The sequence below is a fragment of the Ursus arctos genome, unplaced genomic scaffold (assembly GCF_023065955.2).
Source record: "Ursus arctos isolate Adak ecotype North America unplaced genomic scaffold, UrsArc2.0 scaffold_9, whole genome shotgun sequence".
NCBI classification, from domain to species: Eukaryota; Metazoa; Chordata; class Mammalia; order Carnivora; family Ursidae; genus Ursus; species Ursus arctos.
Window position 1 is genome coordinate 5,339,052 of NW_026623111.1, and position 26,869 is coordinate 5,365,920.

At 49.3% G+C, this 26,869-nt stretch overlaps 1 protein-coding gene across 5 annotated transcripts in view; it reads left to right on the top strand.

Annotated features, from left to right (window-relative positions):
• The window catches only part of EVC2 (EvC ciliary complex subunit 2), a 125,561-nt gene that overhangs the window by 86,982 nt on the left and 11,710 nt on the right, over positions 1-26,869 (top strand). For all 5 annotated transcript variants that reach the window (XM_057309602.1, XM_026514381.4, XM_026514382.4 and 2 more), the window contains 4 exons: positions 13,475-13,702; positions 19,930-20,144; positions 21,575-21,662; positions 24,186-24,382. In XM_057309602.1, coding sequence (XP_057165585.1) covers positions 13,475-13,702; positions 19,930-20,144; positions 21,575-21,662; positions 24,186-24,382 — 728 coding nt within the window. The remainder of the gene's footprint in view (positions 1-13,474; positions 13,703-19,929; positions 20,145-21,574; positions 21,663-24,185; positions 24,383-26,869) is intronic.

Genomic DNA, 26,869 nt, shown 5'->3' on the forward strand with positions numbered 1-26,869 from the left:
AGTGACAGACAGTCCTGGCTCTGCTCTCATGGGGTGCACGTTAATGGCTGGGGGAGACGGACAGAAAACACTCATAGACGGTGGTCACCGCCTTAGGAAATGAACGAGGTGATGTGACAGTCATGGGGCAGGGGTGAGGGGAGTGAGACAGACTGTAGGCGGCCGAGTCAGGTCAGGTCCCTCTGCAGAGGTGACATGGTGTTACCGCTGTCTGGGTGCCTGCCGTGTCCCCCGGCACTCAGCAAAGGGGGGGTTTCCCAGAGGAGTGTGCTCCGTCCACGGACATATTAAGCCATTTTCAGAGCTGCCGTCTTGTTCCTGCCTCCGGTCCCTGTCCTTGCCCTGGTGTTGTGTTCGTTTAACACAGGTGTATTTCTCAGAACACAAAAGCATCACGTGGCCAGGAGCCCTAGCACCTGCGCAGGGTGAGGTCCAGGCTGTGACGTCTCAGGGATACAACAAGTAGCGCCCCCCCCCCCCCAATCTGTGTTCTACGTAGAACTGAGAAGGAAGACAGAGACAAGGCGAGGAGAGGCGAACATGTCCTCTTCCTCATTGCTAAAGGCTAGCACCGAAGATACAAATCAGTGTGAGAGCCAGACGGGCTTGCTGAGCGGCCCCAGCGTTACACACTCAGCCTCCTGATCACAGCCTTCCCTGGGGCTCCTGGGGGAGGCCTTCCTGGAGGAGGCGAGCAGAAGTGTAGCTCTTGAGCAGAGCTGAGCCTGGCCCGCCTGGTGTGTTGTGGTCGAGGTTCACCAAGGAGCAGCAGACGAGAGAGGGGTACAGAGGGGCCTGAGCTGCAGAGGAAGTAGCCTCCTGGGGGCCAGGTGGGGCAATTCCTCCCACACCTGCCAGTCTGTGAGCCAAACCCCTTAAGCTCTAGGTGGATGTTGCCGGAGAAGGAAAAGTTGGGATTTGTGTTGGTGGAGAGAATGGGTGGCCCAAGCCACGGCCAAGGACACAGTGCGGGTTCATGGGGAGCCCAGAGAATCGGCAGCCCCGTGAAAAGGCTGCTTTGCTGGAGTGCAGGGTGTCCCGAGGGAGGAACAGCAGACCATGATGGAAGGGGGCTCACATGCCAGGCTGAGAAGGCCAGCTGAACCTCGCTGAGCCCATCCACGGAGGAGAGGGACAGGGTGAATGTGCGACAGCGAGTGGTGACAGATGACATCCTGTCCCCGCAGTTCCCTGAGCCAGCTCAGCAGCCCTGGCCTGAGCTCACCTCTGTCATTTCCCTCTGAGGCGTGCATTTGTCCTAAGCACGAGCCGGACCCTTCACGTGGGTGGAAGGCCAGCCCTCCGCCCAGCTCCGGAGGATGCACTGGCATCGTCAGGGGCGATGTATGTTGCATTGTTGTCCTGTGCACTGATTTAAGACCTGCACTCCCCTCTTCAGATGTGACAGCACTTAATTAGGAATAGCGCTCGTTTATTTTGTTTGCTTTCGAGGGCCTGTGACTCAGTACTTTATATACGCGTATCTGTTACTTTTGTGTAACCGGTACGCCAGGCAGCAGCGGCTCCAGGGCCTGCACTGAAAGCTCTCCCTCTGCTCCCCATGGTCAGGCTGCCTCTGCGCCGAATGCCCTGGTCGGGATTGACAGGGAACATTCTCACCGCGTGTGGTCATCTCTCATGGTCATGCAGTGTGGGGCAAACACGCGTTGGCTCCCACATCGATAAGATGAGCATTGTGAGAGTGACAACCCACTAGTGACAGGGGTTTGTGGGGCAGACAGGAAGGTAGTTTTTAGCTTTCAGCGGGCTCCAGTGCTGGTTTTGCCCCATGATGGAGCGGCTCTGTGTGTGCGCCAGAACCCCGAGAAAGGCAGGCAAGAGGCATTTGTCAGCTGTAACCTTTTAATGACAGGCCATCCTCACAATTGGCTGTCTCACTGTGGCAAGTGCCAATAGAATACGCACTCTCAACTCAACGGCTTTGACGTTCCCCCCGAAATTGATCGATTGCGCCATCTTAGCCTTCGAGCCGCAGTCATTCAGATTTTTCATTTGCAGGGTAATTGTAGAGCAAAGTGACAGCCCTGGGTTTGCATGCCAGCAGCTGAGAGTGGTGCGATTGTGTTCCAGGACGGGGCAGTTTCTCAGGGCTCATGGAGCTGGAGAGAGGGACTGGGTCAGAGAGCCATTGCAAAGCCTGTCTGGCTGGCAGTGTGGACTCTGGGTTCACCTCCGGGGCTGCCAAGCATGCTGGAGGCACCTGCTGCGTGCCTCCTTTCTTTATGAGAATCCACATCTGTGATCCCTGCAACCTGCCACCCCAGGTTGGTATGTGCCTTGTCTGGACTCTTCCATCTGCAGAGGTTGGGAGAATTGCCCAAGGTCACACCGTCAGTATGCACTAGAGCTGGGGGTGGAACGAGGCACGTCTGCCTCCATCACCCACGCCCTTCTGTCACGGAGCCATGACCTGGCAAGCTGTGACAATGAGAAGGCTCAGCTTCCCAAGGTGACTCTCCCGTGCCCTTCCTGTGTCTCCTCACCTTTCTTTGACTCCTTCTTTTGCCCTTCTTGTCCTGTCCTTCTGTCTCCTTCCACTTCCTCCTTTAGGAATGTTTTTTGGACTGTCTTCTCTGGGCCAGTCCCTGGTCTTGGTTTTTGCTCTTGAGATGTTCACGGTTTCAGATGAGCGGCCACTTTGCGCGTCAGCCGTTTGGAGGTTCGCATCCTGCTTTCAGATAGAAAATCCACTTGGCTGATCTGAGCTGATCAGATGACTGATGAGCGGCTGTGTGACTGATTCAGGGAGACAGACAGACAGACAGACAAGGGTGGGCTTCCTGCCTGACCTCTTTTTCTGCATAGCTGAGAGGCTAATGGAGTGAGGAATCTGCTCTGGTCCCTGGCAGCTGCCTGAGGGGCTGGGGTGTGCCTGCGATCAGAAATGGGACCCACAGCCGGGGACAGCCAGGCCTTCTGATGGGCTCACTGTAAGCTCACAGATGCAGAATTTTAAACCTGGAAGAGTCCGGAGGGCATTCACATTTTAGAATAAGTTAATCAGGTTCATAATTAAATTTCTGTTGTGACTGCATGAAATTTACAGGTTAATTTGAGAATTACCATTCCATCCCCCAAAAGGTAGAATGTTTCTTTTTTATTTGGAACAATTGTTTCCATAAGTAGGGTGACCATAGATCTCAATTTGTTTGGGACGGTTCCAATGCCCCTCGTTTTCCCTCTCAACTTGGTGATAAACCATATGGTCACCTTATACATAAGGTATTTCTTTGTGATGGTTCCTAGGTACATTGCAGGTTTGTTTGCAGCTGTGAATGGTAACCTATTTTCAATTATATTTGTGACTTACTCAATACTGGTGTAAAGAAATGTTACCAGTTTTTATTTATAAGTCTTTCCAGACTGCTTATTCTCTGTTTGGAGCCAGACATCTGCGTCCACGTCCTAGTTGTGCCATTCGCCAGCTGTGTGACCTTGAACTTCTTAACTGTTCTGTGCCCTGGTGTCCTCATCCTTCAAATGTGGGTAATAGAAGCACTGCCTTTTAGGGCTGTTGTGAGGATTCATCTGTTGGTTCTGCTGATTTCTGCAGTCAGTCATCATGTCCACAAATAATTGCAGTTTTGTCGCCTCCTTTCCAAGCTGCTAGCTCATTTCTTTTTCTTATCACTGTTTCCGTGTCCTCATCTGCTGGTTCCATCATCTCTCTCCTTTCCACTGATGGATTGTCCTCTGGATCGTGGCTCCTGTTTTCTTGCGTCTTTGTGTGCGTGGTAATTTTTGACTGGATGCTAGGCATTGTAGGTTTTACATGCTGGGTCCCAGGTTTTGTTGTATTCTCTTTAATGGTGTTGGAGTTTTGACTTGTAGTTAAGTTGTTTGGGATTAGTTTTACCCTCTCAAGTCATGCTTTTAAGTTTTGTTAGGCGGGATCAAGAGCTGCCTTTAGTTGAGGGCTAATGTATCCCCATTACTGAGGCAGCACCCTTCTGAGGACTCTTCCTGACGCCTGTGTGCTTTCTTCACTCTGGCTAATGGGAACACGGACTCTTCCCAGCTCTGTGTGAGCTCCGGCAATCCCTCTGCCTGGGATTTTTGACGGTTCTTTTCCCGGTCTGGTGTAGTTTGTTTTGTTCAAGCATGCCCAACACTTAGCCAAAGACTTGAGGACACCCCTGTAGGTCTTTGGGGCACTCTCTCTCTCTGTCTTTGCAGCTCCCTCCTCTTTGGACCTGCCCCACAAATTCTAGACACAGTGGCCTCCCAAACTCTGATTTTTTTTCTTAGCCTGGTGCACCTACTGGGCTTCCCCTGGGTCCTCATCCAGTGTTGCATCTTAGGAACTGTATCCAAGCAGCAGGCTGGGGTGGCTGAGGGGTCACTTTGTCTATTTCTTGTCTCAGGCAGCCCAGTCCTGTGCTGCCTCTTGTCTGGTATCTGGAAACTATTGCACCATGTACTTTACCTGGTTTTCTGGTGATGGGAGAGTAAATCTGTTCTCAGTTCTTCCATCATGGGCAGAAGTAGAAATTTTTGACCTATCCTTTTGTCATGGATTTATAATTTTAACCTATCCTTTTTTTAAAAACTTTTTTTGGTTACTGATTTCTAACTTAGTTATATTTTAGTTAGAGAATAAAGTATATGTGATGATGGTTCTTGGGATTTTATTGTGGCTTACTGTGGTTTTATACCAGTTCTGTGTTGAAAGATATTTCATATATCCTCAGAAAGGTTGTTTTCTGTTAGGTATGGAGAAGGGAGCCCTCGGAAGCAGGTAGGAGCCGATGTATGGGAGGCCTGGAGGCTGTACTAAGGAGCTCAGCCTTTGGGGCAAAATTGGTAGGATTTAGGCACTTTGTAGAGAATATCATGGGGGATATATTCATTTTTAGTTCTGTAAGGAGGTCTCTATTGGCCACTCTTCCTTTCCTGCCCTCTGCCCTCTTTGGCTGTAGGGGATGTGGGCCTTGTCTTAGTCTGACCTGCTCTTTCCCCTCTGCTTGTAAGGCTGAGATAGAAGCTAAGGTTGCAGTCTCCACCCCCACTAAGAAGTGACTTGATTTCTGTGAACCAAAGGGCCCTGGGGCTAGACACCTCAATAAGGCAAAGGGTCCAATGTGGGCTTGGTGGCCAGAGTCTCCCTACAAGGGTCAGTTATGTCAGTCCCACTATCCTTTCCTAGACGGTAGCCAAGAAGGGCTGCTCAGAGATGGGTGCCTGATTGAAAAAGGGACATTTGGGCTTCTTCCGCGACCTCCAGGTGACTCTCACCAGCTTGGGACAGTTGATCACATCTGTAGGACTGGAGGGCTGCCACTCAAAATGGCACCTGGCCAAGGTCTTACCTGCTGAATGCCTTGACCAGATCTGGGAATGTATCTCTTCCTCCTGTTCCAGTGCCTAGACCAATCCACAAAGCAAAGTAAATACACAACACAAATTACAGGACTCATTTTTTTTTTATTTTCCAACTAGTAGAAATAGTTCTGTCTACATCTGCTATCTTTCTCTCTGTCTCACCTGTCTCTGCTTTCTTACCTAACACTGACACGTGAAGACCTTCCATATCAGTACATAAGCGTTTGCTCATGGCTTTTTACAGCAGCATGACATTTCAGGATATGTGTGACCCTTAAATGATGTAGCCAGACCTCAACAGTAGACATTTAGGTTCTTTTCAATCCCTTGATATTTCAAACGATCTTGGATCCTCTTCAGATATCCTACTCCACTCTGTAGTGAGGCAGGTGGAGCAATAATGACTATTTCTATTTCACAGATGAGACTATTGAGACTCAGAAAGGTGGAGAGACTTGTCCAAGGTCACAGTGCTGGCAGGTGGGAGGGTGGAGCCTAAAGCACGCGCCTCTTGACGCCCATCCTTGTGTCACTTTAGCAGATCTGAGTTGAGGGATCCAGAAATGAAGGGAATGTTTCAGCTAATCTTTGATGTGCTCTGCTGCTGTTTTTGTTCACCGTATATATAAATTTCTCATAAATATTCTTCAGGAACATTTAAATATGAATGTGAAAATGACACGATCGTATTTCCTGCTCACCCGTCACGTCCGGTGTTACTTTAATGATCTCGTCCTCCGTCTGGGTGGCATGTCTACCACAATATCCCTTCACCCGTTCATTATTTATTCACTGTTTCCAGGTTTCGTGCCATGCCATGCATACACAGTTCATTAGCAGTCCCTTCATTCAGGAGTGGGACTCCCGCACTGCAACCAACCATGAGTCCTATTGTGTTCCTGCAGCTGCCGCAGCAATTATGCAGAGGTGGCTGGCACTTTGGTCAGGAACAGCTCTCCACACTCTGTCATTTCGGAAGTGACTAGAGTTTAAGCATGAGAATAATGTGCTCATCTTCCGATGACCTGACAAGACAGAATACTGATGGCACAGGTTCTTCTAAAGCTTAGAAGAGAAGGTGCATTGACAGGGAAGGCATTTTAGGAAGGGGAGAGAAAATCTATCCATCCACGAAGACTGGGAAAGCCTCCAGATGGTTCCCTTTATGTCTGCTCTTGGCCCTGTTTTATCCCTGGAGGCAGTCTCTGTCAAAGTCATCTCCTGAAGCACTGTTCTAAGGGAAGTTTCATAGCTTCCCACCATCCCCAAACAGAATCCAGATTCCTGAGTGTGGCATTCAAGGCCTCACAATTTGTCTTCATCTTACCTTTCTAATCTGTCCCACTTCTACCTTTCACGCACCAAAGGTTACCACAGTTCTCTTTTAATGGTTTGAGTATAGTAACTTTTTTTTACATTGTCCATTTTTTAAAGTTTACTCTTCATTTTTATAAAGTTTATGCATACATTTTTTTAGAGTCAAATAATTCTACAAGGTTTGTGCTAAAAAAAGAGCAACTCCCTATAACACATATACATATATTTTCAAATCTCCAGAAGTAATGACATTTTTTAGCTAGATCTTTTGGAATTTACCTCCATATTTCCAAATAACATGCTTGTCTTGTTATTTCTTGATGTCTTTACTTTGGGTATTATCTATTCACCTTTCTTTATGGAGATACAATTCAGCTGTCTTTCTTCTTTCAACCTGCAATACACATGAGCCTTTTCTGTTTTCCTCAATATATTAGGTGTATATTTGAGATTTCTATTTAAATGTTATTTACATCTGAGCCATATAAAACTGAGATTTATTTTTCTTTTCTGTATAACTTTGTTTTTCCTGGAGTTAATGCTGTCTTTTGGTTTCTTTTTTGATTACTTTCAATACACTTTTTGATAGTTGACCAAATATCCTGTCAGAACCACCACACAAGTCATGCCTTCTATTAATTTCATAATTTTTAGGACGTCTCTCTGTGTATATCAGCTGTGCCCCAATCTGGTTGTTGTAATTTATACCTTATGTACAGCTGCCATCTTGGGGTCATACTATAAAATTCTTTCATCCTTCTCTTTCCTGATTTGTTCTTTGTTTTAATGAAACACACCTTCTCTTAGTTTCTTAGGAAAGGGCACATAAGAGATTTAATATTTTGAAATTTTGTAAGACTGAAAATATATTCTTTCTGCTCCCATCGTTGATGGGTAGTTCGACCAATTTTGGAATTTTGGAAAATTTTCTTGAGTTATATTGATTATGAACTCCCCTTCTTTTCTCTAATCTCTTTCTAGATCTCTGATTTTTCAGTTGGACCTCTTATCTATTAGTTTTCTTTTTTCTTTTTTTTTCATTATTTTCCCTTTTTTTTGGTTTTTGTTTTGTTTTGTTTTAGTTTCTGGGGAGTATCCTAAGTTTTATCTTACAGACCTTTAATTGAATTTTTCATTTATGTTTTATTTTCCAATTTATCAAGAGCTTTTCCTCTCTGAATGCTCTCTTCTTAAAGAAATTATATTCCTCTTTTTTTTAAGGCTACTCTAACTTTTTATATCTCTGAGAACATTGTTTTTTAAAGTTTTTTTTTTTTTAATTCTGCATATTTACTATCACCTCTGTAATTCATTAGAGGCTTTCCCCAGTGTGATCATCCTTGGTCTGATCATATTTAAGAGTGAAGTACTCAAAAGCTCCTTGGAAGCTCTGAGCCTGTAAGTGGGGCCTGTGGACTGTGACCTTCACCCTGATGTGACTGGGCTAGACCCTTTACTTGGGGAACTCCAATGTTAGGATCTTTATTTAAGGCTGATCAGAGTCCCCAGAGAAGACCATTCTCCTGCCCCATATGGTAAAGGCCTGACTACCCACATTTGAGGAACCAAATAGAGGAAGAAAACTGAGATTTTAGTAGTCTGGATGTGAAGTTTCACTTGAGTCCTCTGTTTTCTATATGGAGCCTCGTCTCTCCAAGTTCAGAGACTCTTCTGGAAATTAAATCTCCAGCTGTCACTGGGGGGAGTTGGGTGGCATGAGTCTGGAAGCCCCACCTCTCCTCTTGTTCACATTTAGCGTTTACCCCCAGCTTCCAGTGGTGCCTGCATTCTGTGATACTTAGCGGGACCCTGCAGCACAAATTATGTTGCTTCTTTGCTGACCCCATTTCTGACTTGGAATTCAGTTTTGGGGGATCTGTTGAGTCCTTTGCTACTCAGTCATCTCCTTTCCAGCTTTCAAAATTTTGTGGCTAATGTTTCTTCTTTCATTTTTTCCCTCCCTTTCAATTCTGCCTTAAAGAAAACAGTAGATGCATGTTACAAATCTACCATCTTTTGCCAGGAAGCTCTATTGTTAATATTTTTCTACATTGTGCGTTTATTTCTTTTCAGAGAGAGAGAGAGCATGAGAGCTGGAGGGGATGCAGAGGGAGAAGCAGACTCCCTACTTAGTGCAGAGCATAATATGGGTCTCTATCCTAGGACCCTGAGATCATGACCTGAGCTGAAATCAAGAGTTAGACACTCAACCCACTAAGCCACCCAGGTGCCCCGTACATGTATTTTTATAAATAAAAGTGAAGAAACTTTTTTAAAGGAGGAAAGAAAATCTCTAATATTACAAACCATTATTTTCATCTTTTTCCTACAACCCAAGAGACTCTACTTAACTGATTATAATAATGATAATAAAAATAGTAATAGTGGTCTACTATGGCAGTTACTATTTATTAGGGGCTCATCTATAGTATCAGAAACTATAGGGGGCATTGTCCCCTGTCCTTTTATTATCTCTTTTTCACAGACAAAACTGAGACTCAGAGAGGTTAAGCATCCTAAGTCACACAACTAGTGAAATGGTAAGTGTATATGTAAGAGAAAACAGATCAACCATAAACCAACCAAACAAAACTATGCTCACTAGTTTAAGGCAGTACCCTTGATTTGTTTGAGAGTTTTGCACTGTGATTATCCAGCTGATGGGGTGGGTGGTAGTGTCTTTCCTGTCGTAGAAATCAATTCTCCTATCTCTAAATGTGAGCATTAATAATGTTTATTTAGCAGTGTGGTATTTCATTTAGTAAATATTAACACCCCTTTACTGAGTCTACTCCCTGATGGATGCAACATGGAGGAGAGAGCCTTCAATTTTGAACCCATCCCGCAAAGCATGGGTGAAACTGATCTGGGTGTCCCAGGGCCAGCCTCTGGGATACAAGGGCACGCTCCTAGGTAAAGAGCATTTCATCGACCCTCTCCTCCCAGCCTTTGGACATGAGATTCTTGATGTGACCACTTTCTCTCCTCGTGTGACTTGGCTAGCGACCTCCTGGCCGCTCTCCATGTCTTGCTCACTTTTCTCCAAGGAGGGCGTTATCTGACTGGTGGGATTAAAGAAGGCACGGGCATGTTCAGTGCGGCTCCTTCCGCTCTCCTCCAAAGCCAGGCGGCCTGCAGGAGGCTCCTGTTCTCTGTCCACCACGGGCCGCGCTCCGCGGCCTGGGGGAGTGTGTATTCATCTGGACACCCCTCCACCCCGCCCGGGCCACATTCTCCAGGGTAGATCTCATCACCGGTAAAGCTGACATTTGGCCTCTGTCTGTCCGGCTCACCCATGTTTCTGGTTGTTTGCTCCCAAACCTGGGCAGGGAGGCTGTGGTGTCTTGAACTCCTTCAGTGCCAGTAATTCTCTGCTGGCTGAGGAGCCGATTTTAATTTGCATTTAAAGGACATCACCGAACCTAGAAGAAACTACTTTTTTTGAAATGCCCTGGGAAGGGAGTCAGAGAGATGAGTAAGGCAGTGGTTGGAACTTCCCATTTAAAAGAAGAGTATTTAGCAGCATATTATTTTGAAAATGAATTTTTATTACTTTAGATAGCTTGAATATTTAACGAAGCCTGTCACAGAAATGCAAATCTGTACCCTTTCCCAGGGCTCTTTTTAGACAAGGATGGAAACCCTCGCTAGAGGCACATTCTTACCGCGCTGGAATTAACAAATTAAACTTTCCAAAGAAGAAGAGGAAAGGATTTTGGAGAAATTTTCTTTCCTTAATTTCATTGTCCACATGATTCTTACAGTACATAGGAAAGGCTTTACACTTGCCCGCACGTTTTAAGTGTGAATTTGCGGAAATGAGACTTGAGATCCCCTTATGGCCCCCTCGCTCTGCCCTGCACCCCTGCAGGGGGCTCGGCTTTACGGGGTATCTGGCCCACCACCCCTCCGCATACCCTGGTGGGGAGGACGGAGACCCCGTGGAGGTCACATGGAAATCTGAGCTCATGGCTGGTGCATGATAAGGGGACCGGTTGCTCATCCCTTTCTTGGCCACCTGCCTGACACTCGTGTTTTCCCCTGGGTTTGCCATGGCCCTTCCCGTTGCCTTGGGGTGTGCAGAGATGTTTAGCTTTCCAGATGGTAGCCTTCAAATACGAGCGGGTTTTGTATGACCATTATACCTCAGTAAAGCTTTTTGTAAAATCCTGTGTGTTAGGAGGTATTATTATTCCCATTTATAGATGAGAAAAGATAGGCAGCTCAGTGAACTTGCCCAAGGTCACGAGCTAGTATGTGCCAGAGTCAGAGCCTGCTTCGGTCCTCAGTGAGGAGTTCCTTCAGGGTCAGATCCTCGTCTCAGGCATCTTTGCCTCTTCTCTACCCCCACCCCGTCCCCTTGGTGCATCACACGTTCCTGTATATTATACGTCTTCTGTGCTTATTATTTTTTAGATTGATGAATGAAGCATAAATATACTTTGTTCGTAACCTCGGAGTGGGAAAGCAGCTGTGGGCAAAGGGCGTTTGCAGGAAGACTGCTAAGATCCGGGAAGCGCTTTAGAGACTTGTGTCCCCACGTCCCCACAAGGGAGCCACCAGACACCGCTCTTGGGGTCCCACTCTCACGAAGCTTCGCCCAGTCTTGGAAGGACATGGGGCACCACTGGCGTGGTGTGGACGCCTCAGGCTGAGTAAGGCTGCCTGCCCTTCTGCAAGGCCCGCCGGGGAGGCTCAGATGTTATCCACAGTTACCATGGAAACCCATCAGTGGTCAGGGGGCTGTCACCTGACTCTCCAAGCTTGGGAAAGATTGGGGTCTAATAGCATCCTTGTGAGAATAAGGCTTCTGGTTCCCGCTCAAGCAGGGAAACAAGCCTCCGTCTCCCAGAGCAGCTGCGCTCCTCGGCCAAAGCTCTCCGTGCTGCTGCTGATGTCTGTGGGCTTTTCCGTGAGCCAGATGTGCAGGCGCCCGCACCATGTATCTTTGCTGTCCCTGCATGCCCTTTGGCGCTCTTCTTGGTTCTCTGAAGCTTGTGGAAGGCACTGCCTCTCCAAAAAATGCTTGTGGGGTCCCCCCTTGCCCCCAACAGAATTTTCTTCCCCAGCCAACAAGCCACCTGTGTGTTTTTTTGGGGCACTTCTTCCCTCTTTCCCCCATCGGAGTTTTTCCTGAAGGTCAGGTTGTAGAGACGTAATCTGGGCTTTTCAAACTGGGACTTGCCTTCCTCCGAGGGACACGCTGACAGGTGCAGGAAGGCCAGGCCGCCATGGGAGACACAGGGTTGTCATCCTCTGCCACCGTCCACTTCATGTAAATGTTCTTCCATATGTCAACCACGTCCAAACCTCCGACGATACACATAGGATGGAAAATAGGTGACGTGGCAGAAAACAGAATTCCATAAACTTTTTCAGTATTTTTTATTGGGGTAAATATATATAAGGTGACGTGGACCGTCTTCACCGCTTTCACATGCACGGTGCAGTGGCATGAAGTACATTCACGCCGTGGTGCAACCACGCCCACCCCACCTCCAGAACTTTCATCTTCCCGAACCAAAGCTCTGTCCCCATGAAACACTCCATCTGCGCGTCTGTGGCGCCCGGCCCCCCACGCCCACCGCCTGCTTGCTGTCTGTGTGCATTCGACTGCGCTAGGTGCCTCACGCAAGTGGACTCCCGCACTCTCTGACCTTCCGTGACTGGCTTATTTCACTGACAGAATCGTGTCCCCAAGGTTCGTCCATGTGGTCGCCGGCGTCAGAACCTCCCCTGTTGAAGGCTGCGTAATATTCCGTTGTCCGGCCAGACCACACTGTGTCTGTTCATTCCTCTGTTGACGGACAGTGGGTTGCTTTTACCTTTGGTTTTGTGACTGAAATTCCACACACTTGCAAAGATTAAGTGAAAAGCTTCCCCAAGATACGTGCTTGAGAAGCTGGTCTTTGGCTTGTGGCTTATGGAGCCCCCGTGAGGGGAGGGGGTGCACAGTTATAGGGACCTGGCATCTGAGAAGCATTAGACCCCATAGTTCACCCATTGTTCATGTGGCAAGTTTTCTGGAGAAAGTATGAGAGGTGGTGGTCATAGAGCAAACACATGGATGACAGAATGAACCTCTTGGGTGTGTGACCGAGTGCAGTCGATGGATCCCCTCTTCTGGGATTTACAGAGCCCCTTGGGTATGGGGCCCTTTGGGTATCGTGGCCTGGCAGTGTCAACAGTGTGGGGAAGGCTGGCCCAGGGGAAGAGCGTGGAATGAAGGGAGGACGGAGAAGAGGTGACAAACACGTGCCCGGTAAGGACACCGCAAACAGAGTAGTTGGAACCAGGGACCCGAAGGACAAATGGGGGACTTCAGTGAGACAGGGATGCCAGGCATTTCAACCACAGTGGGGCGCCCTGACAGCCGGCACACAGGCATGGCCAGGCGGCCCAGAGTGGCCCGGAAGGGTGGAGTCCCAGCGGTGCGGGTGGGGGTGGCAGAGGAACAGACCTGACTTTCCAGGCATGCCTCAGCTGGGGTCGGAGCCTTGTTAGAAAGGTCGAACTTTCATCCTCCGGAGGGGGAACCTTGAGGGATTTCCCACTGGGTGGCAAATTAGTTCCCTGTACCTTCGAGAGTGAGAAGTGTGGCGTGAACGCCAGACTCCAGAAGCCCCGGAGAGTCTTTATAAGCAGAGATGCCCTGCAGTTTCCAGGGCTGCTGCTTTGCGAGTAGTTGACGCCTCCCCAAGTCCTGAGTGAACCACTACCAGAGCGCAGTCTAGCAGGTTGCTGGTGGTACGACCTCTCTCCCTGCCGCCCGCCCCCCCACTCACCTGCCCGGCTTCTGGCCTGCCCTCCCCAGGTCCGCGGAGAACTGCTTCGGGAACGCGTGCAGCAGCTGGAGGCCCAGGAGGCCCACTTCGTGGAGTCCCTTGTCTCCCTGCAGTTCCAGAAGGTGGCTGGGATGGCCAAGACCCTGTGGGCGTACACCGCCCTCCTGAGCGTGCAGGACCTGCTCCTGGAGGAGCTGAGCGAGTCCGAGACCCTGACGAAGTTGGCCTGCGAGCAGATCCTGGGGTCACACAGCCCGGTGAGTGCGGGGCTCAGTGGGGAGGAAGATGGACGGAGCCTGGGCCACATCTGCAGGGTTCGTAGGTTCATCCCCGTGCGCTCCCCTGGCTCCCTCACTGTCAGGCGGGTGCTCACCTGCCCTGTGTACACTGCAGGGTCGCAGGGAGGACTAAGTGAGGTGCCTGACAGCTCAAGCCTGCTCGATTTCATTGCCTCCGAGAAGCAAACCTTTTGAGTTTAAACATTCTTAACGTTTCCGAGACTGGGCGCATCTTATATCGACGACACCGGGATGGCCATTCATAGAGCTGTAGACACAGCGTGGCTTTCAGTTAACGGCACCTCAGATGCGATGAAATACTGGATTGTTGTTTATTTTTATAATTGCATTTATTACCATTATTCCTACATGCTGCATTTTTTTGTCAAGGTATACAAGGTAGAGTCATAAAACAGAAGCTATGGAATCCGCTGTTTTGAGGACTGATCTTAGGTCCTTGATGGGTTGACTTTGGAACCTCCTATGTTATTATAATTCCTCTAGAGAGGGAAAAGGAACCCATGCTTCCTGGGTGCCAAGTATGTGCAGGCAGGCACGAACAGGCTGTGAATGCATGCCCTCTCGTGCAAGCATTAATCATCCTTAATCACACATCCCAAAATGACCCTCGAAGCACGACTGAGTCTGAGTTGCAATCTTATGCCGCTCTAGCTTAATGCTCTCTGTCACACATTCTATTACTTAATTATCGAGCTGGGTTGCAAAGTGGGTACTGCTATTATGTTCAGTTCTCGGGTAGAGAAATTGAGATTGGGGCAGGTGGCAGGTCAAGTTCTTTGTGAAGTCCCCGTGGCTAATCAATGCCAGGAGCAGAATGCAGTCTGTTTCTGACTTCGGCCACTAGGTCACGCTCATGGACTGCCCCCCAGTGATCTTGCCAGGGGGGGTTCCCATCATTCCTTTTTTTTTTTTAATGATTTTTTTATTATATTATGTTAGTCACCATACAGTACATCCCCGGTTTCCGATGTAAGGCTCGATGATTCATTACTTGTGTATAACACCCAGTGCACCATGCAATACGTGCCCTCCTTACTACCCATCACCGGTCTATCCCATTCCCCCACCCCCCTCCCCTCTGAGGCCCTCAGTTTGTTTCTCAGAGTCCGTAGTCTCTCATGCTTCATTCCCATCATTCCTTTTTAAAAGTCGTAAATAACATGAGGTTCTAAAGAGTCCTGAACTGTTGTTCCCATGAGCATTATGCATCCTGCATTATGTGAAATGTTTTTAAACATAGAAAGAAGTGGAAACATTCAGATGCTGGATAAATAAAAATAATCGTCCATCTTGATGCTTTGTGAGTTCACAAGAGCATGTGGAAAATTCCCAAAGGCCAAGGAAAACCCCAGGGAAAGCAAATCCAGAGGCTCAGATCCGGGGGTGAAGACTGAATTCTACAACCCAGGGATCTGGAGTTTATTTGGGGGAATAGAAGATGAGGCTGGGGGTGTCCTGAGGAAGTAGAATACCCAAGGGGGGCTTGAGAGGAGAAAGCCACCTGCTGTCAAATGAGCCACCTTTAACAGGGAAACCTGTCCTTCTCCGGCCCTGCTCTGGAGGGCTGGGGGAAGGGGAGAGGGGGGAGGGGAGTCTCCCCTGTGAATTTTGGTGTTTCTTTTTTTTAAGATTTTATTTATTTATTTGTCAGAGAGAGAGAGCGCGAGCACAAACAGGGAGCAGCAGGCAGAGGGAGAGGGAGAAGCAGACTCCCTGCTGAGCAAGGAGCCCAATGCGGGACTTAATCCCAGGACCCCAGGATCGTGACCTGAGCTGAAGGCAGACGCTTAGCCAGCTGAGCCACCCGGGCGCCCTCCCCTGTGGATCTGTAGTACGTTAGCTCTGCAGTCAGGAAATCTCCCAAGGCAATAGATTAAATTAAAATGGGTCTAAGATGGATGGTTACTCTAGTGCCTGGCCAAGGCGAAGCAGATCCTGTCCAGAGAAGAAGATCCTCAATCTGGGCAACTCAGGATTTTCACAGATTAATTTCAGCCAAGTAGGAGTTGTCAGTTAAAATTACAAGTCCCCAAACACATGTGCAAGACAAGATGACATATATGTGGGAGAAACAAACAAACAAACAAAAACCCCAACAGATTAAAATCCCTGAAGATGTTAGATGCTCAGATTATCAGTATAGAATATAAAACAATGATTTATGAAATTATTTTAAAAATTAAAGGTGATACTGAAATGACTTTAAAATTTTCATTCATGTGGAGAGCAGAGCGATTCTTTAAACTTACGTGTATGTAATGAAAGACCCAAAATAATGAAAGAAAACTTGACAGAACAGCAGGGAGAGGTTGATAAGTCTGTCACAGTAATGGGGCATTTCAGCACTCCCCTCTTTCTATGGTTGGTCAGACGAGACACGTTTAAAGACACTTATGAATGGATTAACCCATCAATCAACCTGTATTTAATGTATGCCCACAGAATCTTACAGCCAGCAATTAACAAATACATATCCTTTTTGAGCACCCATTGGGACCAATTACAAACAATTAAGTTAGACAATATTATTTGACCACCTTTTTGAAAAAGAACAATTAAGCACAAATCCATTTAAGAAAAGATTAGTACTCAAAGTCCATACTTTGAAAGTTTTAAAACTTACTCCCCAATAATTCCTTGGTCAAACAAATGATAATGGAAATTTTTTAAAATGTAGAACAGGAAAATAATGTAAATACAACATATGAAAATGTGTGGAATTTCGCTAAAGTAGTTTTTTAGCTCTAAGGGAAATTAATGCCCTAAACTTATATTAGAGAAGAACGGTTTACGATTAAGATCAGATAAAAAGCTAGAGGGGAAATGACAAATCAATCTGTAGAAAGAAGGAAGGTAGATCACATAAATAACATAAGAAAAAGACTACCAACAATCAACCAAACAAAACCACAGTAGAAAGGATCAGTAAGGTGAGAAGTTGAATTTTCTGAAAAAAAGTCTAATAAAATACACAAAGCTCTGACACAACTGACCATATGAAAAAGAGATAAGGGACCAGTAAATAATAAAAAGCCTTGGAGCTGTACGTGAAGTAGAGTTTTAGAACATAAAACTCTATGAACAACTTCGTGTAGATGAATTTGAAAACTGAAAGGAAATGGAAAGTCTTCTAGAAAATTTGTCAAAATTGACTCAAGTTGAAAAACAGTATGTATATAGTCTTATTACCATGAAAGAAATTGATGGACTAGTCAAGAAATCTTCTGACATGCACCAAAAAGCACGCACCCCGATAGTTTTATAGGTGAGGTCTGACAGATCTTTGCAATATCCATCTACAAATTGTCCCTGATGTTAGAAAAATAGGGACTATTGCTCATTTTATGAAGCTCAGACCACCCTGACCAAAACCAGATGTGAGTCGTATGAGGAAGAACAATTACAGTTCACCCTTTACTTGTTACTAACATAATCCAGCCATCCATGAAATTATTAGTACAGCATGGCCAGGTTGAGGTTTTCCCAGGAATATAAGGTTGGTTTAACTTTAAAATATCCATTTACAAAGTTCATCAGGTTAACGGATTAAAGGAGAAAAGAAAAAAACTCTGTATGATCATTTCAATATCACCGATCAAGTATTTTTTGAATTCAACACCCACCCAAGATGAAAACTTCTCAGCAGAGTGATGACAGGAGGAAACCTGCACCGGCTATTCACCCAAAGTCCACAGCAAGTGTGAGTGAGAGGTGATGGGCATAGGGGTGGGCCGGCCCCAAATTACAGGTGAAGGTCGCGAGGGGCAGGTCAAGGTCGTGTATCGATTAGGGGCAGAGTAGACACTAGGAGCCGGCGGCATCCAGCTCTCAGTCCCCGAGACACCTCCTGGCTCTTCGCTGAGACTGCCCTGATTTCGGTCGTCCCGGGCGGTACGACACTTAAACATCTGTGGTTTTATCTCACAGCCTTTTTGAGTAACATCAAAACTTCCTTATTCTTGGCTGTGTTTGGAAGAGTTCCGTGACCTGGAGGGACTGCTCGTAAGTCACATGGTGTAGTGTTGAGCTGGTGGAAAGGCAGCCAGGGTTTTCTCAATTTGCCTTCGGAGGGAAGACAAACCTGTGGTTTTGTTCCAGATACTAGGCTTTCATTCCACAGTGTGGTCATTCTGTGAAAACCGCTTCCCCATTGTGAAGGGGCTTTTAAGCTGTTAAACGTTCAGGGGAATTAAAAAAGCATGAAATGAAATGCTTTGGAAGAAGTGACTCGTAAGAGAACCATATTGAGCGCACCTCCTTGGATGAAAGATTTTGACTCCTCCTGTGGAATGGGAACATGGGCAAGGGCATAACGAAATCACGGGGCCAAGCGGCATGATGGGCAGATCTATGGATGGACTTCCTCATAACGGATAAGGGGACTCCAGACCAACGGTACCCATTGGATCTGCACTCCAGCTTCAAGTGCTGTGGACCCCCTGTTCTTCCTCTGTTCTCCCTCTGGCTTACTGGCCATTTGCTGAGTGTGAGATCAGTGAGTCTGGTCCACCACCAGGCTCCAGGCGTGCTGACAGAACACGCTGTCAGAAACTCATTAGCGCTGTTGGAAGCTGTGTTTGGTTCTGTTTACATTTGGGATGCTGCAATGAGACACATGGCCATAATTGGAAACGTCAGCGTGTTAGAAGACCCCGCTCGGAAGCGTTCAAAGGCTTCCATGGCCCTGAGGGCAAAACCCAAGTGCTCAGCACACGATGGCCTTGGTTTTCCTCTCTGGCCCCCTTTTCTTCACTCTTGGTTCTTGAGCAGTGTTTCTGAGCCACAGGGGGCTTTGAGGCCCTTTTGACAATTTGATGCAAGCTTTGGCTCCTTGGCAGAAAGGCAGACTCTTCTGCACTTATTTTGGAAGATCATGGACCACCGTCCTCTACGGAGCCCATCTGAAGCCCCTTAGGACTAAACCCCAGCTTTCCCCCCACCCCCACTTAGAGCCCTGGCCTATCTGGTGAGTAACAGTTTCAGCGTGTCTGCATTCTGTGAGGCTTGGGACCTTCCAGCCTCCCCCCTGCCCTTACCCACCCGAGCAGGCTGTGGACAGCCTCTTGTAGCCACATTATCTGACTCTGGTGGCCCAAGAATGCATATTTCTTCTGCTTGGCCAATGAGAGGCAGTATAGCCTGATGGTTAAGGACACAAACCCTGGCGTGACCTGGCCTGGCCTCAGATTCTGGCTCTGCCACCTAAGAGCTGCATGAGACAGCACATTACTTGAACTCTTTCATCTTAATCTCCTCCTCTGTAATGAAGAAAATAAGAGTGTGTATTCCCTAGGGTTGTTACAAGGACTCAGTGAGATTGATGTATGTGAGCACTGAGAACGGTGCCCAGCGTGCTGTGGGTCTCATCAGTGTCAAGCGTGGTTGCTGTGCTCCGGCACAGGCTTCGGCCCAGGTGGATGAACATGTGCTCCTGCTTTACGTATATCCGCGACAGGTGCCAGCTGCCAGGCACGGTGATGAGCACTGCAGACAGTGAGCTGGAGAGGCAGCCCTGCCCCCTGGAGCTCACACTCTAGCAGAAATGTTCAGGGATGTCAGGCAGCAAAGATGGGGCAGTGTCTGAGTCTGCTTAGGCTTCTGGAACAAAACACCATCGCCTGGGGGCTGAAAAACAGACATGTTTCTCTCCCAGTTCTGGAAGCTGGAAGTCCAAGATCAAGGCGCCAGTAGTCAGCTGCTGCTGAGAGCTTGCTTCCTGGCTTGCGGACAGCCACTCTCTTGTTGAGTCCTCACCTGGAAGAGAGTGGGGGCCCTGGTTTCTCTCTTCCACGTCTTTATAAGACACTAATCCCATCCTGGGGTAATGGCCTCAACATAGGAATTGTGAGGGGCTGCAGATATTCCGTCTGATGGACACGTACCGGGGAGGGGGAGTGAGCGCCTTCGGAGAGGGGGTCCACACTGTCCCAGGACATGAGGAGCCCTTCCCTGAGGAACTTCCTGAGTCAGGGCTTGAAAGGAGACTCAGAAGTGGCCAGGCAAACAGAGGAGGGCCCAGCAGGTGGCGAGAGCCGCGGGCACAAAGGCAGGGAGGCATGAGCGGTCACAGTGTGGCCTCCCTGCGCTATTTGGCATGGCTCGCTGGGGGTGGGTGCGGAGCATGTCCTGCCAGGCCCGGGGGAGGTCGGATTTAATCTGCGGACCCCTCGCCCCTCTGTGTATAGGAGCTGCAGGAACTGGAGAGGAAACTGGAAGACAAGCTGGCGCACCAGGAGGCGGCCCAGCTACAGCGGGCTCTGGCGACCCGGCAGCAGTGGGCCGGCGACGGGCCCGGGCTTCTGGGCGAGCCTGAGGACTCGGGCTCTGAAAGGCAGATCTCGGCGGTCCTGCAGCAGGCCCTGAGCCAGGGCCGGAAGTTACTGGAGCGCCAACAGCAGAGGTGAGCCCGGGGCCCGGCAGTGGGACCGTGTGCTGTGGGTCCCCTGCAGGCCTGGGGGCCCCTGGCTCCTGTCCGAGGCGTCCTCCCAGCGCGCAGACGCCAGCTGCTAGCCTAGGAACGCACTTCCTCCCTGACACTATACTTTGGTTTACTTTCTTTGTAAGATCATTGAGGTTTTCACTGAACATATTTTTAAGCTCTTTATTTTTAACTAGTTGTAGACTCACCAGAAGTTGCAAACATGGGGCAGGGAAGGTCCATGCGCCCTTCAACCCGCCTTCCCGCTGGTAGCATCGCACGTGATCATAGCGCTATCCGAGCAGCAGTGCGGTGCAATGAGTAACTCAGATCTCACCGTGACCGTCATAGCTCATACCCTGCTCCTGGAAAATTATAAAACAGACCGATCCCTCGTCTTTTGTTAGGGCTGTTCTTTGCTTTCTTCTTAATTAACAGACAATTAGCCTTTGCCCAGGGCATTAAGAAGGCTTAGAAAACGTACTTTTAACAGCGTCGTCGTTTTCCACTGTGAATATAACGTTGATGTGGAAAGGACGGGGTGCAAACGAGAGACGCAGCGTGATTCTGTTTTTGAAAGCACACGTGCATAAACTAATTAGCAGCAAAGAGACCCAGTTGTAACAGATGTGGCTCCTGGGTGGCGAGATTACGGGTTATTTTAATGTATTCGATGATGCTTTCCTGGAAACACGGCATCAGAGTGAACTAATTGTATGAGAGGCTGGATCTGTGCGATCAGAGGGAAAGGCCCGGAGACGCTGACCTGGTTGACGCCAGGATTTTCGGGTATATGACACCCTCACATGCCTCATGCTTCATGGAGGACATTGCTCGTGAAAAAAAGCTTTTGACATGAGTTTCGGGTTGTGTTAGCCAACAAGAACGCAGGGTAGGTCACCCATGGTGCCACCGCCATCAGCTAAGGGACCGGGTAGGCAGACCCTCTCACGGGAAGTCAGAAGGCCTGAGGGGGATGCCCACGTGGAAAGGAGCCACCAGCCTCCACAGCCGGAGCCAAGACCAGGCTGGGAACACGGTTCTGGGTCCACTTCCACACGGGGCACATGGTGGGCGAGGACCCAGATCTGGGTCTTCTTGAGCATGACAACGAATACTGAGAGTTTCCCAAGTAGGACCACATATCGCCCAGCAAAGCCACAGAAATTCTCCATACAGATCCCGCAAAACATCTCCCTTTGAGGAGCCCTCTCCTGGCGGGCCTCTGTAATACATTATGTGCGAACCTTTCTAGAGCGAGGAGAGAACACGCCTCTTCTGGCCGTCTCTTTCAATAGATTAAAAAAAATAATGCAGATGACATTTGCGATGGTTATTTAAATAACTAGGTGGTCTTCTGGGATCACGTTATAGCGAAAGTGGACTCAACGTAGATTTTGTCTGCACTCCAGCTGGAGGGAGGAGCGAGACCACAACGTCGTGCTCGAAGATTTGCTGGAGAATGTGGAGTTCGACACCTTTGCGGCCCTGTACAGCCAGGTGAGGACCCGTTAGCCGTGCTGTGGGCCGGCCCTCCTTAGAGGGTGCGTGTCCTCACCTAGAGCACAGGCGGGGTGACAGTGGGACCTGGGGAGCTGCTGAGCCAATTGCTGACAAGCGCCTGGCACCAGGCTGGCAGGTGAGGACATTCCCAACAGGCCCAGAGGCAGCAACAGTGACAGTGGTAGTGACCGCCCTGGTCATTCTCTTCTCTGAGACTCGCCAGGTACCCAGACGTGCTTCCTCCTCTCTGTCTGATGCCAGGTTAACACGCACAGGGGAGGCTCCAGCAGGAACAGAGCTGGCCGCTGAAATCAGGTTGCACTCTCTTTAGATGCTCTAGCCATTCTGGTTCATGCTACTGTGCCTTCCCTTTAAAGCAAGATAACTTCCTCATTGCTGCACGAATAAAATGGGAAGGGCGTGCCTCTTAAGAAATGAGTGGCACTAACCCAGTGAGGCAGGAAGCTTCCCTGTGCTGTGGGAGAGGCTGGGACCCCATCTGCATTCCTCACTGAACTCCTCTCTACCCCCTCGAGGCTCCAGGGTGACTGCAACCTCTTGTAGACAAGGTGGAGTCCCCTTGACTTCAAACACCCTGACATCCTCTGAAGAGGCTCTGTTCATGAATAAACATTCACTGTACTTCTGGGAAGCAGCAAGCGCTGTCTTGGGCACTGGGATTTCAGCAGTAAACACAAGAGAGAAAGTCCATGCCCTCGGGAGCTGATATCCTAGTGGGGAGAGCAGGCAATCAACAAGGTAATACATAAGCTGAATAGTATTTGTTGTGTATTATGATCTCATTCTTATGGTTATGTCTGTCTCTCCATCGATCCATCCATCCACCCACCTATCCATCCATCCACCTGTCCATCCATCCATCCGTCCATCCATCCCCCCATCCATCCCCCATCCACCCCGCAACCATCCATCCACCATCCATCCATCCACATAAATGTCTAGAAAGATGCTTGGAAGTGGTGCTTGCCTAATATTACTGATAATCACTTCTGGATAAAGGCGTTTGGAATAATTAACATTCATCCTTGTGCTTTCCCACATTGCTTAAATTCCTTACTATAAGCCACATTTCTTAAACACAAAGACAAGGGTGAAATATGCCGAGAACACACAAACAACAGAAATCCATGCAGGAAGGAGGGAGGCAGGAACAGGTACAGGGAGAAGGCAGGGCTGTGTGACCGTGACAGAGGCAGAGGCTGGAGGGACACACTTTGAAGACTCAGGAAAGGCCATGAGCCAACGCAGGCAGGTGGCTGCTAGAAGCTGGAAGAGGCAAGAATACGGATTGTCCCCAGAGCCCGAGCAGGAACAAGCCCTGTTGACACCCTGACTTTAGTCCAGTTGACACCCTGACTTTAGCCCAGTGGATGTGACTTCAGATTTTTGTCCCCCGGACTGCAGGAGAAGGAAGCGTGTTGTTCTGAGCTGCTGTCTGTGTCTCGCCAGTGTGGGACAGTTCCACAGGCGGCAGCTCGTTCTGTCCTCATGGAAGCCTCTGCCATAGGTGTTACAGTTACTCCACTTTACAAATAAGGAAGCTGAGCACAGAAGAAAGAAGGGTGTAGCCCCAGGACACATAGTGTCCTTTCGGTGCAGTGGGGCAGAGCCAACCCAGGCTTTCCAGAGTGCAGAACCCATACTCTCTCTCTCTCTCTCTTAACCTCTTATTTTGAAACACTTTAGATTTCCAGGAAGTTACAAAGCTAGTATAGAGAGTTCTGGTACCCCCACGCCATGTTTCACTCAGTCCCCCCCCCCCCCCATGGTTGTATCTTGCAAAGCTCTAGCACCATATGAGTGTATGACATTGGTTACAAAATGTGTCTCTGGTTCTCTATCAGTTCAGCACATGTAGATTTCATGTAACCAGCACCGCAAGCAAGATACAGAACTATGCCATTGGCACAAAGACCTGCCTTGCGCCCCCCCCTTTACAGGTGCACCCAGACCTCTCCCCTCCCTGACCCCCGGCAACCACCATGCTCTTCTCCATGTCCACATCTTGTCAGTTCTGGAAAGAAAGATACACGAACTCTGAGAGGGTGTCGCCTGTGGGGACAGGCTCTTTTCTCGCGGCATCCATCCACATGTGCCTGTAGCCTAGCTTCCTCAACCATCTGCTGGTCTGGGGACATTCCAGTTGTTTGTTGAGCTGTGCTGTTCCCTCTGAACCATATTGCCTCACGGTGCTCAGGGCAGGAGAGGAAAAGCCTCACCAGCTGGCCCTGCCGCTGGCCCGGGGTGCGGTTCTGGTGCGTGAGTTGAGAGCAGTTGGGAGGATGGATGAAAGTTTTGGACACATCGTGGTGAGCCAGGGTTGCAGACCACACAGATTTTTCTTGACAGCTCTGCAAATTTGGGGACATGTTTTCAAAACCAAGCTGCTAAAATGTTTATCTCCGCGGGACAGAACATCCTAAGACTATCGTCCGTTAAAGCGTGTTGTTCATCAGGACCAGAGCAGTGAGGTCACGAGCTTCCCATCAATCCCTCTAGGAGCTGAGACTGGCGTCATACCTGTCCAGGCTGGCGATGGTGCCAGGGGGCACGCTGCGCCGGCTCCTGAGCGTGGCTCTGCCCACGGCCTCGCAGTCCGAGCTGCTGGCCGCGCTGGATCCGGGCAGCCAGAAGCATCCGGAGCACACGGTGGAGAATGACGGTGGCGGGGAGCAGGCCGACCTGGGCAGGAGGAGGTGAGTGCGGCATCCGGGCTGCTTTTGGAAAACAGTGGGGTGACATTCCATGAAGGGAACACACGGAGGGAGGAAGCAGGGCGCCCGCAGGCCGGGGCACACACACCCTCCCTGGTCGGCACTTCATTGCTCGGGGAACCAAGGACAGCCAGACAGGTGGCCAGGAACCCTTTTGAAGTCATGGGAGGCCTGAGTATTTTGTTCAGACTTTTATCTTCGTCACCTATTTATTTTTCAAGTAGAATCTTAAGAAAAGGTTCCCCTGCTGCAAATGCCACACACACAGGTTAAAGAAAGTGTAAAAAATACATACAAGGAAAACGAAGAAAAAGAAATGCCCTGGTTCTACTATCTGGAGAAAATGGCTGGGAGCATTTTCTTACAATTCTTCCAGAATGTGTTTCCTTGCTGGCTTTATGGGTGTGTTTGGTGTGTGCGTGTGAGTGTGTGAGTGCATAAAATTCGTACGAGTATCTCTGCGTGTGTAGCAACCCCAGCATACACAACCTTGCATCCTGCTCCTCAGAACCTTACAGCACAGGGAGTTTGCTCGTTTCCTTCTGACTCTCGTCCATGTGCGGACGTCGTTCTGTGCAATAGTTATCACACCATTTAGAGTGTATTCTCTGCTGTTTTATTAATTTAAAATTCACACATGGCAGTTATTGCAACCCCTTCACGGGTTGTTAAGAGCTGTGCAATGTTCCACGGAGGTGTGTAGCATAGTGGGTGCAGCTGTTGCCCTCTGACCCGACGTTGGGTTTGGATTCGTTTTTCCCTCAATTATGGACAACGCTGCGGACATACTTCGCTTTAGGAGCGGGGTTCAGGCGTTAATTTGGTCATCCGAGGCTCTTTATAAGGAAAGGCAGGAAGCAGGGCTGTGGAGTGAGGGGTGTGGGAGCAGCAGCAGGGCCACTTGAGAATAGAGTTTGTGGGGGACGAGGGAGCAAGAAAAGCCACAACCACACCGGAAAAGAGTGTTGAACGCCAGGCATTTTCCTGAGAAAGGAGGCGGTGCCCTTTTATCAGAGTCATAAGGGGTCCGTGACTCAAAAAGGTAAGGAGCACTGCTAACGGCAAAGAGTAGGGTGGGGTGAGAGGCAGGGTGGGACTGTGGGAACAATAGCTGTGGGGTAGGGGTGGGAGTCCACAGGGGCTAAAGGAGTCCTCTCAGCGCGGTGGGACCCTGCAGTTGGGGCCTGAATGTGGGCGTGGCCCGAGGGCTGGTCCGAGGGCTGGGCATGGGCGTGGTCAGGCGTGGGTGGGTGCAGTCGGCATGAATATAAGCAGGGTCAGGACTGGGTAGGTGCTGTCAGAGGGCTGGGCGTGGGCGTGGTCAGAAGGCTGGGTTACTGGGTGTGGGTGTGGTCAAAGCTGGGTGTGGGCGTGGTCAGAGGGTTGTATTGGCTCTTTTCAGAGGGCTGGGTGTGGGCAGGGTCACAGAGCTGTATGCCACAGGGTGGTTTCTCTGGGTGCATAGCCAGTGAGGGACACGCAGATATTGGAGGTGACCCTGAGGCAGGAATGTGGCCACCCATGAGTACCTTGTTCACTGGGCTGTGCCTTCAGCCAGCTCAGTTGGGGAGGCTGGTGAGCAGAGACTGCTGATGGACAAGGCATGAGTGTGGAGCATGCGTGTGCCATTTCTTTGCCTGGCCTCATGGCCAACTGGACTGGATCAATTCTGGAGCTCTAGGCCACTTGCCACAGTCTCTGAGGGCAAGGCTGTCACCACTCCTGTGTCCCAAACACCTGGTGCCTGGTCACAAGTTCAGGGTCTAGGGTTTCAGGCAACAAAATCTGACTGACTAATCTCAGCAGGGAAGGGTGTGTGAAGGACCTGTCAGAACCCCAGGAGAGCGGGACGCCCAGGTCCTGGGACGGGCAGGACCAGGAGAGTACAAAAGACATGTGCTCTGGGATGCTGCCCTCAGAGGACCGTTTTCTCCACCCAAGAGTTCGCCTTCTGGGAGAGTGAGCCTGACTCAGCCTGGGAGAGAGGCCGTCTCCACCACCAGCCAGGCAGTGTGAACCAGCTTGACCAGAGCAGAGGACAGACAGGACTCCGGGTTCCACACTGTCCTTTACTGAACAGATATGAGCCCAAGGCTCGCGAACGTCTCCCTCCTCCCGCTCTCCTGCATGACTCTGCAGTGTCCCTTCCCCTGCGGCCGAGAGTCACAATCCTTCATGTAGCCTGAGAGTTCCCGGGCCAGCCCACCTTCCAAGCTTCCACTGTGCTATTTCAACTTTCTTAATATATTATAAAACACTCCTGAGCTCCTACCGTGTCCACTGTTGTAGGGACTAGTGAATGCGGGAGAGTAAGGGGCGTGGTGGGCACTCTGTAAGTCAGCACATAGATCGGGTTCCTCCACACATGTGTCCTCCCTCTGGGGGGGTGCAAGACTCACCTCGAGTGTCCCCGCCTCTAGGCAGCCTTCTGCCGTGTGACTGATGTCACCCGTTACCTGGCTCTGACCC